Here is a 17676-nt window from a genome sequence, read left to right as displayed (position 1 = left end):
ATTGACATGGCAGGAAATTTACTTTTTAATCTACTGACTACAATAGCTAGTAGCCACCAAAATCACAACTTTGACTATTTTGCCAGCCATTTTAATTTTGACCACTAAATGACAGATTGTAAACCTGTGGCAACGTGTCAATGTGGCTGTCACATCGACAAAATTTACCAGCTTCAGTCAAATTTTGGCAGCAGTTGCCGGGTGCCTGTTGGCCCCTTTACCCATCATGATAGGCCTGGTAGCCCTTGCCTTGCCCATTTAGGAGAGTTTGAGCTGGAGCTTACCATCTCTTCCCAGGAAAACGGCTGGCTCGTTTATGCAGCATAACAACTGACTGGAACGAAGGCCAGACATGCTGGTTGGGAGAGGCGTGTTTAGTCTGTCTGGGGTTAGGGTAGTAAGAGGTGAACAGACGCCTTGAGGCATCCAGTGTCACTTTCTGTTTGTTTGCCCATGTCGAAATAAGCCTTCAGGTCAGACGACAAAGTGACAGGGGAGGAGAGGAGAGCTGCGTTTTATTTTGTGATTTGAAATCGGCACAAAATTAAGTCAGAAGTATTGCATGGATGTGGCTAAAGAACTCATAAAGCCCACACATAGGTATAGCTTATGTGTGTTTTGTTTTTTAATCATTTGTGGCTTTGTGATTTAATGCACTTCTGGTCACATGACATTATAAACAGGCATTGAGGTCATGCTACATATGGCATAATGCCACTGCAGGCGACCAGCCAGGCTGATTTTTTTTTTTTCCCCCTGTGTCACCTACATGTTCCTGCATATACATTTGGATTACTGACAACATGCTAAAGCATAGGATTTTCCCCCATATTTTCTCAACAGCAAAATAATTGGAGTGGACAGTTCTAGGGCATGGAGCAGATTTGACGTATATACATGCGTGCTTTTTTGTCATGTTGTGTGCATTTAAGTTAAACTATGCAATGTGGACACACAAGCTGGTAGCCTGTGTGAGTGCGTTGGTGATGGCTGGATCTTTGCTGGGTATTGTTGTCTCTCTGCCCCTCTCCAGTCTCAATAATCAGGCCTTTGCGCCTGGCTTTGTCCTGCTACTCATTAGGGGGTCGGAGGAGGAGGAGGAGACGGGCTGGGAGTGGAAGCGCAGCTGAAAGAGACCTCCCCCATCATTTAGCCTGACGGCATACAGGACCGCGACCACGTGACCTGCTGTTTACTGTCGCAGCCAGCCTAGTGTGTCTCCTTGAGTGCGTTACAGGATTCGCTCGCCCCCCATTGTAGGGATAAACTGTCTGTAGCTTTGCCGTAGATTTCAAATATTCCTGATATTAATTTACAGCCAGTCATCATTTCTGCCACCGCATAACATTCGACAGAAATCGATACATTCAGAGTTTGTTTTTCAGTGGGTTTCTTTGTGTGAGCGGTCGTAAATGTAGCCACATGGGAGACCAGGGGACGATCACATGTAGTTTTCACATGGCGTGTGTGTGTGTGAGCACACAGCAGGCTGCACTCTGGGAAGCTGTAGTGGAGTAGTGTTGCTGCTGGTGATGATGGTGGTGGTGGCGTACTCTGCGCTGTGTCAGGCTCACTGCTATTCTTAGCCCTCTTCCCTCCCTGTCCCATCCTGCAGTCAGTGGATCAGGTTACCCTACTGTGTGCGCACTTCATCTATCCCAGCTCCTCCACCGCACGCTGTTCGCCTCCAACCCCTAGCTTCACAACCAGCCACCTCCTCCCCACCCCTCGAACCCACCCAACCGGTGCTCACGCAAGGACACGCACTGTAGCACCGGCTCTCCTGTCAGGGCCAACATGCTCCGGCGCTACAGGGAAATGGTTGTTATTGTTGTCAGTCAGGAACCAGCGGACTTAAAGCACAGGAACACCGGGTTATAAATAAATACAGAGACATCTGCTTCTCAGAAGGACCGGCCGTACAACCAGCAGGGTTGACCTGGGATTTCACTGACTTTCAGTTCAGTCAATGCAGGGACTGGATTTTGTTCAGAATTTGAAAATTGAGAACTTTTTTTGTTCTTAAAACGTCCTCACATCCTGGCTTAAATGATAAATTTAGTTACAAATGGATGTGTCGCTTTACATTTTGAGTTCATATGATTTGAAAAGTGAATTGACCTTTAACCCTGACAGCCAGCATGTTTTGGTCATCCTCTGTAAAGCTTTTACAGTTGTTATGTGGCTATATGACACACAGAGCCAACTACATGATTTCAATGATCTGGTCAGAGAGATTTTATATGTTCTTTTTTTTTTCTCTTGAGCATCTTCTCCTTGCCTGCTGAATTATTTACCACACCGTTGATGTTGAGACCGAGGGAACCGACCGTCCCGAGTGTGTCTCTTGTGTCACATCTCTCACTGTATTACATCTCTCAACTGCGATTCTGCAGTTTGATATAGTCCGTTTTTATTGGAATTAAACGGGTTAGGTAATTGTTGCTATCACTCAGCGTTTCACTGTTCACAATCTCATGCCAAACTAATCTAGGCTTTAGTCTCTGTGAACTGTAGTAGTCATCAAGACAGGGGTTTGATCTTGACTTGAAATGGCCCAAGGTTAATGGCAGTGCTTGCAGGGGCTTATGCAGCCCTGAGCTGCTCGTGAAACGCAGTGAATGCGAATGCCAAACTGGCGAATGCCCAAATACCTCTGTAATTATAGTCACACCCTCCTCGCCTCGTCTCTGGGCCAGATTGGAGTCCTGTCAGCGTTTGTTTTCTGGTCTGGTCCCGGGCTGTCCATACGGCTTTAATACCCCTGATACACTAGCCTCTTTACACCAACGTGTTCACTGTGGGCCGCTCATTCTCCCTTTCAGCTGTCTGAATGACAATGCTGCATACTGGCTATCTGCTGACTAATGATGGACCTCTCACAGGCCTTGGCTGAGCAGTAGGGCTGTGTATTGGAAAAACGATAACAGCACGATAACACTGCTGTTATTCAGTATCAACATTGGTTGTAAGGTATCCAAAGGTATCAAGAAGCTACAAAATGTTGGATTCCTATAATGAGATAATGAGAACTCCAGTTTTCTTATTTATGGGAATTTGTGCCGAAGAAACGGAGTACAATTGGTTTCTGTTTAGAAAAGCAAATGGCATTAAAGAGAGAATAATTCTCTTGCACAGTGAAACAAGCCTGGAGATTTATAATGAAAGGTTTCACAATTCTTACTGTAGTATTGGTGTCAGTATCAGCACATTTCCAAAGATAACCTCAAGCTCGGTGCTTACTAGTGATGGACCTTTCACTGGCCATGACTGAGCAGCAAGGCTACACTGTCTTTGCAGCACTGTGGCTTGCAAGAATAACATCAGCCGCAGAGGAAACGAGCTGCTGACCGGAAGGAATCCCCAGACTCCTTGGGAAAATCTGGGTTGGAAGAATGACTGAGCAACTCTTTCCCCTTCGCCAACATTGCAGTTGAGGTGCCCAGTTGAGGTGCCCTTGAACAAGGCAGTTTATAACCAGTCCAAAGGACTGGTTATACTGGGCAGTTTGCTGGTGTGAATGTGTGTAACTTTATAAATATGAAGTGGTGCGATGCTAAAAAAAAAAAAAAAAAAAGAAGAGCAATCATGGTCATTCTTTCCTTGGACAAATGAAGGTTAAATTATAAAAATTATAGTTAAGTTGTAATTGGATACATATTAAGTAATGGGGCTGTCCTAATAATTTTACCGGCTGCTTAACAACTTGCTACCAGTGGCTCTTAGGCTTTTTGATACACAGAAAGCTATTCACAGGAGTTTCACATGGGAAATGGGGCAAGAGATGCAATTTCTGTGTTTTTGTTTTACTGTTTATAAAAGAGCATGAAAAAATGCACTGAAAGTTCACTCACAGTTCATGAAAAGATGGTCTAATCAATGAAAACAACAAACTTTGTGTGACTAGCTAATATGCCATTCGTGTTGGGCTTCACTCTTCATCTTCAGTTGAGAGCTATACTTTCTTCAGTCACTGCAGGCACCCACAATGCCCCCATTGACACTACTGCATGTGCTACTACCTTAATCTTGTAACACAAACCACATCATACAGAAGCTTGGTCATGCTGATGAGTAGGCCACACTCACAACAAGCAGGAGGGAAGTTTTCCTCTCGGAGGGTAGATTAGTTGAGTCCCTAAACCTGTGATTCATGCTGCCTTGCCTAGTCGTTTCCTCTCATGTTGCCTGTGTTTAAGGTCAGTCTCGAGAGAGATGGAATGGAAATTTCAATAAAAAATCCCCAACTACTGATCCACTCAGCCTACATCCTGAAACAGAACTGCGTTACACTTTGAGGCAGTACTGTTTTGGACTCCGCCACTCCTCTCTGGGGTTAGGTGACTTTCTTTGCTTAGCTTTTGTTTCCTCTGTGATGCAGATGTTTGCAGAAAGCCTAGCCTGTAAACAGTCTGTGTAAAGCATTGTCATTTATATGTATCTGTATTTACCGTGTCCCTTGTTCTTGCCAGTGTTTTGTACACGCTCTCCCTGTTTACATCTAGTCAAAACACTCGCTAGCCAGTCATCCACTCAGACTGTGATGTGGCAGAGTTGAAACGCCTCTCATTGCTGTTGTGTTTTCTGTCTTCAGGTGCATGATGAACCTACTGCGCTGTAGCTGTCGCAGCTAGTCAGGCGCCGCACCATGGCCAAACCTGGGAGTGACAGAGATGGAGCCATGGTGGATAAGCAGGGGGGGAAGAAGGTACGTGAGCACACACAAAATAGCACTGAAGATAACGCACTTGGGACACTTAAGCTAAAAGTGTGCCAATTTAGACTTTTTCCCCCCCTGATGTGACACAGATCTGATGTTTTCTAATGAGCATGTACAGCAAAAAGCTGCATGGAGTTGCATTTTTTCATTTCCAATCTGGACTATATGGATATGCTACGACGTTGGGAATTGGTCAGCATTGCCATGACAACAAGTAAATCTCACGGCACCCACCTGATACAAATGATCATAATTTTGACAGCTTGGCTGAGCCAGTTTTGGCATGGAGGACAACGAAACACAACAATGGAAAGACCGCAAAAAAGTCAACTTCATTAGTATTTGACGAGACGCTTCAATTCAGTCAAAACTTGAAGGCACACAAAATAACAAATGTGTTAAAACAAGCAGAGGTATAAATACGAAAGGGACATTTTTACTCCGCACACGTCTTTTCGACATTGCTGTTCAGTTCATATTGGTATCGGATATGGGTTATACCTAAAGAGTAGGTATAAACAGTCATATAAGCTGATTTGATATGAGCAGCAATTCAATTGAGCATGAATGCCTGCGGTGTCGGCGAAGTCTTAGTGTTGAAATATTTGTGTGTGTGTTTTCCGCACATTTCTTGCACCTGGCCACCTCTTGTTCTATCATGTGGATAAATTAAGAGATTTTTATGCAAATGTCTGCGCAAGGAAACTTAAGAACTACAACATGTAAACACACTCATTACACGCTCAGATTGGAACACTCTGTACATTTGAGCTTCAGATACACACATCCATCTGGATGCTGGCGGGGAACAGCTAACTCGCTAGCAAGGATACCGGTCTCTCTATGCCTACTTGCATTGAAAAGTCTAGATCATTTTGCACTCAGTTGACAGCCAGATATGTACAAGTCGACATAGATACATCATGTCAGGCTATGATTGTTTAGATTTGATTCACCAATGATCTAACAATACATGGTTTGGATGGGAATTGACTGTAGGTGCACTGATACCAGTTACAAGTACCGATCTGAGTACCACTCAATTAACATTCATTCATGCCGCCTAGTATTGGCCAATTAGAGGAACAAGCACTTCATTTCAAAAAAATCAAAATATACACTATGAAATATACACATGATGAGAATAATTCTAAAATTGAAAATGAGAACGTTTTTCTTTCACAAATGGCGACATTTCAGTATTTTTATGTGGGTTCGCCAACCAGTGTCAAGAACAGCCAGAATAAAAAAAAAAATGCAGTCCGTTCAAAATTTCAGAAGAAAACCTATATTGATGCACATGTTGCTTTTTTTTGAGTAATACAAAGTACCTAAGTGAATATGTTTAAGGGGGACTATAGTGAATAAGAATATTGTTATCTTTCCCCCAAAAAAATCCTGTTCACCCGTATATTTATACCAACATTACTAAGTTTCTGTTTTCCAAAAGCGAGGCAAATTTCACACTTTCATTTTGAAGGCAGACTCGCCTCACTTCCTGTATGATTGTAGCTGCTTTACCTTTCCTCCCCTCTCAACGTTGCCAGACACCTCGGCTTTGCACAGCTGGCACTTTGCTTCACTGAGATCAAAGAATCACCACACTGCAGACATTTTTCCTCCAGCCAGAAAAGTATTTTACTGCGCCAAAGCTGCTCAGCTCATTAAAGTATTGATATCGGCACAGCTTCATCTGCCGATCAGAGTGCCAGTACTCAGGAGCTGGATCGGCACAAATTCTGATATTACAGGTACTATCAGTGCACCACTAGAATTGACTAGCATGGTTTCTTCTGTTTTTATTTTTGTTGAACTCAGCTTCTTTGTGTGCATCTACAGAGGAAAACATAGTCACTCATATTAATTCTCCTGACCTTTTACTCCCTAAATAGACATGGCAGAGGCCGTGCCTTGGGAATAAGATTTTGGGAGAGTCATTACTCAGGAAAACCTACCTGCCCGTCTGCAAGACCCAAACAATATGCTGCAGAGACACATCACACTCTGTAACATAACCGTCTGCACTCCGTTATGTTAGTGTCATGTTTTAGCAAGCTTTAGTCTCGTCTGAAATATTACCCCCCTGCTGAACTCAACCCTATTGTTCTCCGACTGTTCCTGCTAGTTTACAGAGCTTTCTGAATGGGGCCGCCTCCGTGTATTCACCATCATGACTGTATTGTTTGCATCCACACACACACACACACACACACACACACACACACACACACACACACACACACACGCATAACCCATATATGTGGCCACACCTTGACATGCCTGATTCTTATGTTTTATTTCTCCCGACAGAGCAAAGACAAGTTATCCCCATTCACCAAAACTCCGAAGCTGGACCGGAGTGAATTGCTGGGGAAGGAAGGGAAAGCCAAGTCTTCCATGAAGCGCAAGCTCTCCTTCACTACCAGTCCGCCCCGGACAGAGGAGCGAGACTCAGACACCGGTAAGGGCTGCTGCCACTCCTCCCCGCTCTTCCTCCCACAGCCATGCTGCTGGCTCCCTGCCATGTCCCCACACTGCCCCCTTGTGGCCCGTTGTCGAACTGTTCCTTTTGGGACAGTCTAAAGGCCGGAGGATCTCGTCGGCCGGTTTGGCATCAGGATCCAAATCTGACCTTGTGTATAAAGTTGCTGCTTGTCGTGTTGGATAATAAGATATCAGCCAAGATGCTCTTGAGGAGAAAACTGAACTAACAGAAAAAAATCATGTTAGAAAACATGTAGACCAGAGCAAAATCATTTGAAATTTTCTGAATTTTTTTTGTGATTTCTGGCTGTTACCTCTTGATATGAAAATAAAATTCATATTCATAAACTTTCCTTCCCTCACATGAGACTACATGGTCCTCTAGACTTTGAAATGAAACCTTGGGGTCTTTTAAACCAAGACCTGGTATTGTAATCTACTGTGCACAGTTGTAAGAAGATTTGTAATAACTGCTCTTTTTGAGATTGTATGAGCTCTTTTTGATAGTAGATGGATTTGCATCACTGTTCCTATGGAATTGGAGTAGAATATTGGCATTTGTCTTGTCTTGACTTTAGTAACACACATGCAGAGTTCCTGGTAACTGATTGTAATGCTGAGGATGAAGCACTGCACCTCAAGCCCTTAGCTCCATGTTGGAGACAATGTGAACTTGAGCCTTAATCTTAGGGTATTCACCTTTTTTTTCTTTTCTTTTTTTTAATATTCTATTACTATCATTCTGTTAGAAGTGTAAGTATATGTTTAGGTCAGATCTTAGATCTGAAAATGGGCTGGTGTATGGTACAGCTATAATTACAGCAATTGAAAGGCCCTGAAGCTTTTTACTGACTGTACTTTAGGTCCTACAGATTTGCGTTCGTCTCTGTAGAGCAAAGCTCAACATAATGATTTTCATTGTGTGGTCCTGCATCATTTTGCAGGCTCCTGTACTGTAGACCTAGACCCTCAATTCTGAATTCACCGTGAGTACAATCTATGTTGCACAGGTTATAAAGCCAAACTAGCATGGAGGGTGGCTTTGCCTTCCAGCAGCCTTTCCTAGGGATTCTCAGGTCCTGTGTTGATCAGCTGTAGGATGAAGGGAAGTAATGACTCCGCTGACCACCTCAGATCTTCTCTCCTGTCTCCTGTGTCTCCATGACTCATAATCTGTGCGTGGAGTGCGAGTCTGCCTTTTGTGCCTGTCTGTATTTGAGTACATGTGAGACGAGGAGGGCGAGAGAGTGAGCGTTAATGCAGTGCTTTCCTACCCCTCCACCCCCCCTTGCTCTCCCCTCCCTCTTCTCTCCTCCCCCATCCTCTCTGCTTTGCACTGTAGATGACTCAGACCCAGGCCAGTCGAGTGAGACCTGGGGAGAGAGATTAGTGCCTCCCTGCAGGATATACGCAGGTAATCGCTGCAGCCCGATCCTCAGCCCCCGTGTCCTCTTCAAGTCACGTCACCCCTTACGCTGCTATGCTGCTGTAAACACACATACACACATGCACGTGTGTGTGTTGTCGCCCTGCATCCACCCGTCACAGCTCACGCATGTCTGTGTTTAGTAACAGCCGACTGACAGAGACGGGGGCCCAAGGAGCGCTGTTCGCACTTGGCTGGCTTAAGAGAATGCGGTCTTTTTTTATTTATTCCTTTTCAAACCTCATGCTTGTCATCTGTTTCTCTGCGTGCTCAACAGATACAAGGGGAGGAGGAAAAAACGGCATCACCGTGACGATGATGTTGCTATTAGAAACGAACCTGGCCGTTGTTGTTGTCTTGTCTCTGTTTCTAAATGTTACATTTCCTGGATTTGTTGTAGATAAAGATGGACCAGACAAGAAGAAGGTGAAAAAGGAGGCTGGGGGCAAGAAGTCCCAGGCCAACCTTTTGTTTGGGTATCCTCTGTCAGAGCGCAAACAGATGGCTCTCCTAATGCAGATGACTGCCAACAGTCCAGGTCTGTATGCATGCCCTCTCACCTTACCACATCATCAAGATGACTGTTACTATATTTACTGTAGGGATGAGTCATGCTTAAGAGCGTCTCGACAAGCATGCTCTCCAGTATTTCAAGGTTGTTTGAGAACAGGCCAATGCCTAATATTTCACTTGGCTGCTTGGATGGTAAGCAAGCTATTTTCCTGTGTTATTTCAAAAGACTGTGATGGATATTGTTGTTATTGTTACCTTAAGAACCTGTCCTTGTTCACAGAAATAGCCAGAGTAGTTGAAGGACAGGGAGGGTTATGTATGCATACATACATATCAAAGACATTCTGCTTCTGTGACAAATCTTTTTCTTAAACGTTACTCAAGTAGTTTGTGTTTGATTCTTTGCTTGCGTCCAGACTCTACTCCCAGCCACCCCTCGCAGACGACTCCTGTGCAGAAGAAAGTCCCCAGCAGCACTTCGTCCAGACAGAAGGACAAGGTCAACAAGAGGAACGAGCGAGGGGAGACTCCGCTTCACATGGCAGCCATCCGAGGAGACGCCAAGCAGGTCAAGGAGCTCATTAGCCTGGGAGCTGACGTCAACGTCAAAGACTTTGCAGGTATGACACCCTGGATGCCAGTCATGCCATTAAACCAGCTTTCATCACGTCTGTCATATCTGTAAATGATTATAAAAGCTGATTGGCAGCTGTTTATTCAAAGATTTTAGATATTTGCCCGTGCCATATAATTTAGGGTGAGAAATTGGCACCAGCGGCTAGCTAAATGCTGGTAAATCTTTGGTTGTTCCTGGCCAAGCTTCCCAACCCTAGTAGCCACTTTGGTAGGTCACCAATTGTTCAGAGGCCCTATACTGTTCCAAAAATCTAGTTAGCAGGTAAATTGACACTTTTCTGTGCACATGATACCCCCATCTGCAAATATGATAGGGATATTGAGAACAGACATCGGTGCGCACATTATCAATTTTTGTGTACATATGGTACTTGGTATACGTACATATTCTGTAATCTTCATACTGTTTATTTATTTTATTTTTTTTGTTATATATTGCATATATATCTTTGCTCTATTTCTAGTATTTGCTGCTGTAAATGCCCATTCCCCAACATGGATCATTTAAGTTATCATCTTATCTTCAAAATTGTTTTTTGCCTGTTGACTACAAAGTTTAAAAGTCTCATCGCTTGTGAAAAGTCTCCACTCACACTGTTTCTGCCCCCTCCAGGCTGGACACCTCTTCATGAAGCCTGTAATCTCGGTTACTATGATGTGGCCAAGGTTTTAATAGCAGCAGGTGCAGAAGTCAACACCCAGGGTCTGGATGATGACACGCCGCTCCACGATGCTTCCAGCAGCGGACATAAAGACGTAAGAGCTTAGCCTGAAGCTTGTTCTGCCAAAATAACATGGGACTTGAAAGTAAACGCACACTTAATAACTCAGGGATCAGGGTTCCTACCCAATGTTCATATGTCAACACATTTTATACATAAATTGACGTTAAACATTAATCAAACACTTAAAATTCAGTCAAGAAATGAAGCTTGGAAAAAGTTGTTTTGAAATAGAAAATATGTAGGAATGCTGTTCAGTTCAGAATAAAACATTCTCACGACAGACATTTTGACATGCAGACTGCCTTCATCAGGTGGTCTGCCCTTCGGCTTCCTTGTCAAAATGTCGGTTAGAAGAAAGATTTATTTGTATTGGAGTTATGAGTGTGCAGCCATACTTACAGCATGTACTATACACCTCATTAATCCAAGTGTGAGTTGTCCCTAGCCTTTCCCTGCCACAGTACTGTCTTTTCTCATTTATATGCATAAAATGATGCATATAAGAGAAAAGGGTCACATTTCATTGAAAATATTTGTTTGACTGCAGTTGCTGTTAAGGACATTAGCTGTTTTGTTACAATTTTAAACCAAAGACCGAATTCTGCTGATTTTTGATTGCAATTTGTCAAAAACAGGCTTGTCTTGTTGCTCCTCTTGGCCAGATCTCCCTTGAAAAGGAGATTCTCAATGGGACTACTTGGTTAAATAAAGAAACAAATAAAAAAACAACGGTATTTTAATGGTGTTGTGTTTATTCAGTCACTTAAAGACAAACTAACCACTCCTCCTATGTTTTATGTAGATTGTGAAGCTGCTACTACGTCACGGTGGTAATGCCTTCCAGGCCAACAAGCGTGGAGAGCGCCCAGTGGACGTGGCAGACTCCCAGGAGCTGGAACAGCTGTTAAAGGGAGAGGTGCCGCTGTCAGACCAAGACGACAGCTCATCAGGTATGCAGTACAGGCTATAGTGATTGGCTGACCTGCTGCTGATAGTTAGCATATTAACATATGCCATTTAGTGGACGCTCCTATACACAGCACCTCACAGTACCACGAGTGCATACGTTTTCATTATAGGTGGCCCAAGTGGGACCCAAACCACTAACCTTAGCAGTGTGTTAGGGCTATGCTCTACCTCATGGAACTATATATAGTCATTGTGTATTATTAATAGTTGATAATATATTTTTTTTGTTTCTTTCCATAAAACATTATGTTGTAGTCCCTGCTCTTTAGAATTAAATGGCACTTTTGTGTGCAGTAGTGCAATATATCTTGATCAGTCTTATACAGTGTGATGTAATCTTTTTACACAGGTGAATGTAATATAGTGGATTTTATTATGGAGTAACAACTCATTTGTCACTTGTTTTGGGTATATCTCCATTTCGTCTTAAATCATTGCTTGCATGTGTATGCACCCAGGTTTTGGTGGAAATGACATTTGGACTTTTTTTAATTAGTCTTTTCTTACATCTCCACAGAGTCCGAAGACCCACCATCTGTCAATCCATCCAGCGTGGATGACGACAACATGGAGGACTCTGATGCTGAAAAGGACTCAGATGGCAAACCAGCCACAGTGAAAGCATCATCCTCTGTGTCGGGCCTGGATGAGTACGAGTTCAAGGACGAGGAAGAGGAGGAGGACCTCAGCAAAGCCCTGAACGACAGACACATTCTGCGGAGGGAGCTACGGCAGAGGGAGAAAGAGGACAAAGATAGGAATCATGTTGCAGGAAAGCAGGGCGGCAAGGGGGATTCGTCCTCCAAGTCCAAAAAGCAAAAGACTTCTCGTGTCCTGCACTGCAACTCGGATACCTCCAGCGACGAGACGGAGAGCCTTTCAGAGAAAAGGAACTCGCCCACCTGCTCTCAGAGCTCAGAGGGCCTCAAGCCGGACACGCGGTCGAAAAAGGAGAATACCGAGCAAAAGGACAAGGGCAAAGTTAAGAGGAAGAGCAAAAGCCAGAATAAAAACAAGGAAAACCAAGAGGATGGGAAAGAGAACAGCAAAGCTCTGGTGTTCTCCGTCGCAACCGTGTCCGAGAGCACAGATAAGAGTCGGGATGAAGACTCCTTCAAGATGTCTTTCAGTCCCAAAGACGACTCGTCCGTCCACCTCTTCCACTTGTCATCCGTCAAATCTCCTAAACTGAACCACAGCCTGACGGATAAGCAAGCGACACCACTGAAACAGGAAAATACTAAGATGTGTGTCTCCATCAGTGACAGCTCATGTCCTGTGGATGGTGTCAAATACAACCACTACACAGAAGCAGACTACTGCACTGAAGGCTCTAGCACTAAGGGGTGCAAGCACAAGGAAAAGAGCAAGCATCAACAGAAAGACCCCAGTGTGGACGGGGACGACGGAGGTTCCAGCCCTTACAAAGAAGGCAGCATAGGAAACAGTATAGACAGCTCTGAGGGTGCCTTACGGAAGACTGACGTAGACGGCAAAGTCATAAAGAAGCATAAACTTAAACACAAGGAGAAAGACAAACACAGGAGGGATTATGAGGCGGAGAGGAGCCGCCACAGGCAGAAGGAGGCCAGGAAAGACAGCCACAGGAATTTGGAGTTCGACAGAGAGTTCTGGAAAGAAAATTTTTTCAAAAGCGATGAGACTGATGAACCTCTGCCAGTGAAAAAGGAAGGCGAAGACGGTAGCTCGCCTCAGAAGACCTCAGACGGCTCTCCTGTCAAGGAAGAGAGAGGCACAAAGGAGAAGCACTCCAGCAACAGGGAAAAGAGGCCAAGAGAGGAGCGAGAAAAAGACAAGGTGATGAAAAAAGATCGGAAGGAAGCTGCTGGTAAGGAGGAGAAGGGAAAGGATACAAAGCTGAGTGAGCGTGACGACAGAGTGGACTGCCACGGCTCAGGGCGGATTCCAGAGGAGTCGCTGCAGAACACGAGCATGAAAGAAGAGACAGAAGACAAACCCATAAGTGGGATCGCAGCTGATCAAGACCAGCTGGAGCCTTCTGAAAAAGGCACGCGCGAGAAAAATGACAAGAGGCTCCCAGGAAAGGAAAAGGAGGCCGAAAAAATGGAGAAAAGGCATCCTGACAAGGAAAAAAAGGTCAAAACGGAGCACTCTGACAAAGCCGAACCACAGAATTCAGTGGATCGTTGGAAGGAAAAAGAAAGAACAGGAGCCATTTCTTCCCATTCGCCTGGGGATAAAAACCACAGAGAGAGTGAAAAACTTAAATCTTTGTCCACAACAAAAAAGCATGAAGACAGCAGGAAAAACAAAGATAAGTTAGATAAACGGGCTGATAGGGAGAGGCAGGAGAGAGAATATAGTGTAGGGGAGCATAGAGAAAAGGATAGGACAAACTCTGATAAGAAAGGAAAGCCTCTGGAAAAGACCACAGATCATAGTAAATCTGATCGTTCAAAAGAAAAGGAAAAAGAAAAGGACTGTGATAGGAAAAAGAAAGATAAAATAAAAGATGGGGCTCTATCCTCAAGTTCCAATTTGAAATTACTCCTGGAAGAGAAGAAGGGCTATGTGTCTGAAAGTGGCAAGTCCCTATCTGTAAAATCAAAGGAGGAAGTTGTGAAAACACCAGAGAAGGATCGGGACCGGAGAGACCGGGACAGAGACTCAGATAGGCACAGAGACAAAGATAAGGACAGGCACAAAGACCGCTCCCAGCAGGCCAAGGTCAGCAAGGCCAAATCCAACGAGACGGACGCAGACAAGGCCAAATCAAAAGCCTCCCCAGCATCCCGGGACGCCAGGCCGAAAGAAAAAAGGCTTGTGAATGATGACTTAATGCAGACCAGCTTTGAGCGCATGCTCAGCCTGAAGGACCAGGAAATTGAGCAGTGGCACCGGAAGCACCTGGAGAAAATCAAACAGAAAGAGCGCGAAAGACTGAAACAACGACCATTGGCAGACCCAGGGAAGTCAAAGAGTAAAGACAAAGTCAAGACTGAACCGTGCTTGAGCAAAGAGCTCCTGCGCTCAAAAAGTTCAGAAGCCTCAGATGTCCATAGCAGAGATAAACCCCTGAAAGACAGCACCAGCTCCAGAACAATGTCCCTGGATGGAAAGAGCCTGTCGTCTATCAGTGCAAAGGTCATGGCGGGTATGGAGAACAGCCTGAGCAGATCACCCAGGCCGGAGAGTGAGCGGTCTGGCCTCATGTCCAGGTCGGTGTCCATGGTTTCTGTTGCCAGCTCAGAGGATTCATGTCAGGCCACAACATTAACACCCAGGCCCATCGAATATGACTCTGACATTAACCTGGAAGCCTCAGACTCCCAGCCTGCATTCCTCCAGTCTTCCCTAGTCCTGCAGGCCACGAGATCACCATCTGTTCACGATAAAGAGTGCAACAGTCTTCCAGATGTGCCGCAGAGTAACTGGACGCCGCTGTCTAGCAGACACGAATCTCCTTACCTCAGGGCAATTCTGGATGAGGATGCCAACGTCTCGTCTACTGAAGGTAAAGCAGTTGAAAATCTGCCAAAAGTCAGTCTGCCTACTCTACCGGCAGAGGAGGCGAGAACGGAAGAGACCTCAGCAGAAACGGAGGAGAGCCTCAATAGTCAGAATTTGATGCACCAACAAAATGCAAAGTCAGATGTTGATTCAGGCACAGAGAGAGAAGGGAGCACCCCTGGCTGTTTAACACCACAAATGTCAAACAGAGATGCTACCAGTAAGGACCTGACACTTCCACAGCCCAGCCTCTCCCAGGCTAGTGGTCCTCACTCAGGAGCAACAGAGCAGAAAGCTCCTTCATCCTCTGACCCTCCTGTTGTGAAGGAAGTCCAGTATCCAGTGGAGAATGTAAATACAGAGGCAGAATGTAGTAACAAGGAACCCTCTGATCTACCACTGGTATCTCCAGCTCCTCTATCTGTTGAGCCGTTGGCTTTCACAAATACAAAGACCCCCCAGCAGAGCTGTAGCCAACAAAGGGAACCCCTCCCATGTACCAGTATGGAAAGCTCACAGCAGGCAGAATCAAGTACAGCACCGGGCTCTGACCATAAAGAGAATCCTCCAGAGAGTGCCACAAACAGTGCTGAAAGAGTAGGACAAGAAAACGTGGAAAATATTTCAGAAGGCTTTAGAATGGAGAGGATGGAAAGTCCTGTACCATCCACCAGCACGCACATTCCCAGCTCCACTGCAGAGGAATCCATGGCAGGCTTTAGCAAAACAAGCACTGAACCCAAATGTTCCCAAGAGGACATGGATGTAAATAACCAGGACTGCAAGAAATCGAGACCTTCCAGCGACGCCGCAGGCCCATGTTATGAACCTCAGACAGAGAAAAAGGACAGTATGCCCCCAACATCGTCCTCTACGTTCTACTGTGCGAGCCCCGAATACAAGGCCGAAGAGACGACGGGCGTCCCACAGAGCACAGAGAACAATAGCAGTGCTGCTGCCTCTGTTTCAGCAGAGACTTCCTCAGCTGAGGGCAGCCTGGTTACAGAGGGAACTCCTGAATCAAGAGCGGAGTCCAGTTCTGAGCCGATGGAGGTGACACCTGCCGAGGAGAGGCCGGAGTTCTCTTCAGCTGGTGGAGAGCATAGTCAAAGTACCATGCAGCCTCTGGCTCAGTCTGACCCGAGCAGCAGCGCCTCGGGAAGCTGCTCTCCGCAATCTGCAGACCGGGACTCTGATTCTTCAGGGGCCAAGGCCAAGGTCCGCTCTGCAGATGAAGACATGGACGTCCACGTTGCCCATCCACGCAAGAGGAAGATGCCCAAGGTGTCCACCTCCCAGGCCGGCTCCGCCACCCAACAAGGGAAGGAGAAGTGCCAGCAGTCTCTAGCTGCTATTGTGGACTCTGTAAAGCTGGAGGAGATTCAACCCTACCAGACGGAGAGGGCCAACCCCTACTATGAGTTCCTGCACATCCGGAAGAAGATTGAGGAGAAGCGCAAAGTGTTGTGCAGCGTCACCCCCCAGCCACCGCAGTATTACGACGAATATGTGACCTTCAATGGTTCCTACCTCTTGGATGGGAACCCACTCAGCAAGCTCTGTATTCCAACAGTGAGTTCTTCATTCCTCCTTTTCAGATCTGGGTCAAATAGTATTTTGAAATGATCAGCATGTATTTTAAGATCAGATGGGTAAAGTCTACCACATCAGGGAAGTTCAGATAGTGTCAGGTAAATTGTCAATCGCAGAAAAGTAAACTAAATTGACATAAAATACTTTCTTGTGACTGTTAAAAGGTACTGTTTGACCCAAGTCTGCTTGGTGACTATTCATCTAGACATCAGATTGCAGCACTGATAAATTGTGTTGAACTGTCTCCATTGTTTTCTTTTGAATAGATAACTCCGCCTCCATCATTACCTGAGCAGCTGAAAGAGATGTTCAAACAACAAGAGGTTGTCCGTATGAAACTGCGGCTCCAACACAGCATTGAGAGGGTATGTTGTTTTACTCTTGGGATTTTTTTTTTTTTTTCCATCAGTGATGTCAGTGTTTGGTATCAGTAGAAAATTTTCAGTGCCACTTTTAATAGGTGAAATTGAATACAGTTGTAAATGTACACTTTTTTTGATACTTTTTGTCAAGTGAAAATATATTCAGACCATAGTGAATTTATTTTCTCTCTAAAATCGCGAACAGCCTTGTAGAAAACCTGAGATCTTATTGTAAGACTCACATTTTGAAGCTGTTTGGTACTTTTTGATACCTTGTTGAAGACTTAGATGTCGCTGCTTAAAATATGATATCTAATCTGGGTTTTGTTTTGTTTTTTTGTTACCAAGTTTTAGCAAACCAGTACCAAACTCATCCGTTCTAGATTCACTGTTTACACAATGTTCACAATATTGATTTTAACTCATTTCCTTCCCTCCCCCAGGAAAAGCTGATTGTTTCAAACGAACAGGAGGTCTTACGAGTCCATTACCGGGCAGCAAGAACACTAGCCAATCAGACTCTACCTTTCAGTGCCTGTACAGTTTTACTGGATGCTGAAGTGTACAACATGCCTCAAGACGTCCAGGTAAGTGTCACGGAGTCACAGTCGTAGGATGTAGATGCAAAGCGGTGCTCTTCTCACCGGCTGGTTAGGGCAGAAATAATTACCCAGACCACACACTGAACGGTTTCAAGACAGGAGGCCTTTCAGTGTGTGGTAGGAGTAGTTTCATCTTTGTCAGAATCATTTTAAT

At 44.9% G+C, this 17676-nt stretch overlaps 1 protein-coding gene across 2 annotated transcripts in view; it reads left to right on the top strand.

Annotated features, from left to right (window-relative positions):
- The window catches only part of ankrd12 (ankyrin repeat domain 12), a 30661-nt gene that overhangs the window by 8874 nt on the left and 4111 nt on the right, over window positions 1-17676 (top strand). Inside the window, exons 2-11 of one of the 2 annotated variants that reach the window (XM_078287492.1) lie at window positions 4595-4708; window positions 7031-7181; window positions 8547-8618; window positions 9031-9168; window positions 9560-9763; window positions 10393-10535; window positions 11307-11454; window positions 11991-16537; window positions 16825-16923; window positions 17364-17507. In XM_078287492.1, coding sequence (XP_078143618.1) covers window positions 4649-4708; window positions 7031-7181; window positions 8547-8618; window positions 9031-9168; window positions 9560-9763; window positions 10393-10535; window positions 11307-11454; window positions 11991-16537; window positions 16825-16923; window positions 17364-17507 — 5706 coding nt within the window. In that variant the 5' untranslated portion in view covers window positions 4595-4648. The remainder of the gene's footprint in view (window positions 1-4594; window positions 4709-7030; window positions 7182-8546; window positions 8619-9030; window positions 9169-9559; window positions 9764-10392; window positions 10536-11306; window positions 11455-11990; window positions 16538-16824; window positions 16924-17363; window positions 17508-17676) is intronic. The other variant, XM_071924325.2, reaches the window with a different exon arrangement.

The sequence above is a fragment of the Centroberyx gerrardi genome, chromosome 13 (assembly GCF_048128805.1).
Source record: "Centroberyx gerrardi isolate f3 chromosome 13, fCenGer3.hap1.cur.20231027, whole genome shotgun sequence".
Lineage (NCBI taxonomy): Eukaryota > Metazoa > Chordata > Actinopteri > Beryciformes > Berycidae > Centroberyx > Centroberyx gerrardi.
The sequence above is the reverse complement of the archived record's forward strand: the minus strand, read 5'-3'. Positions and strand labels throughout refer to the sequence as shown.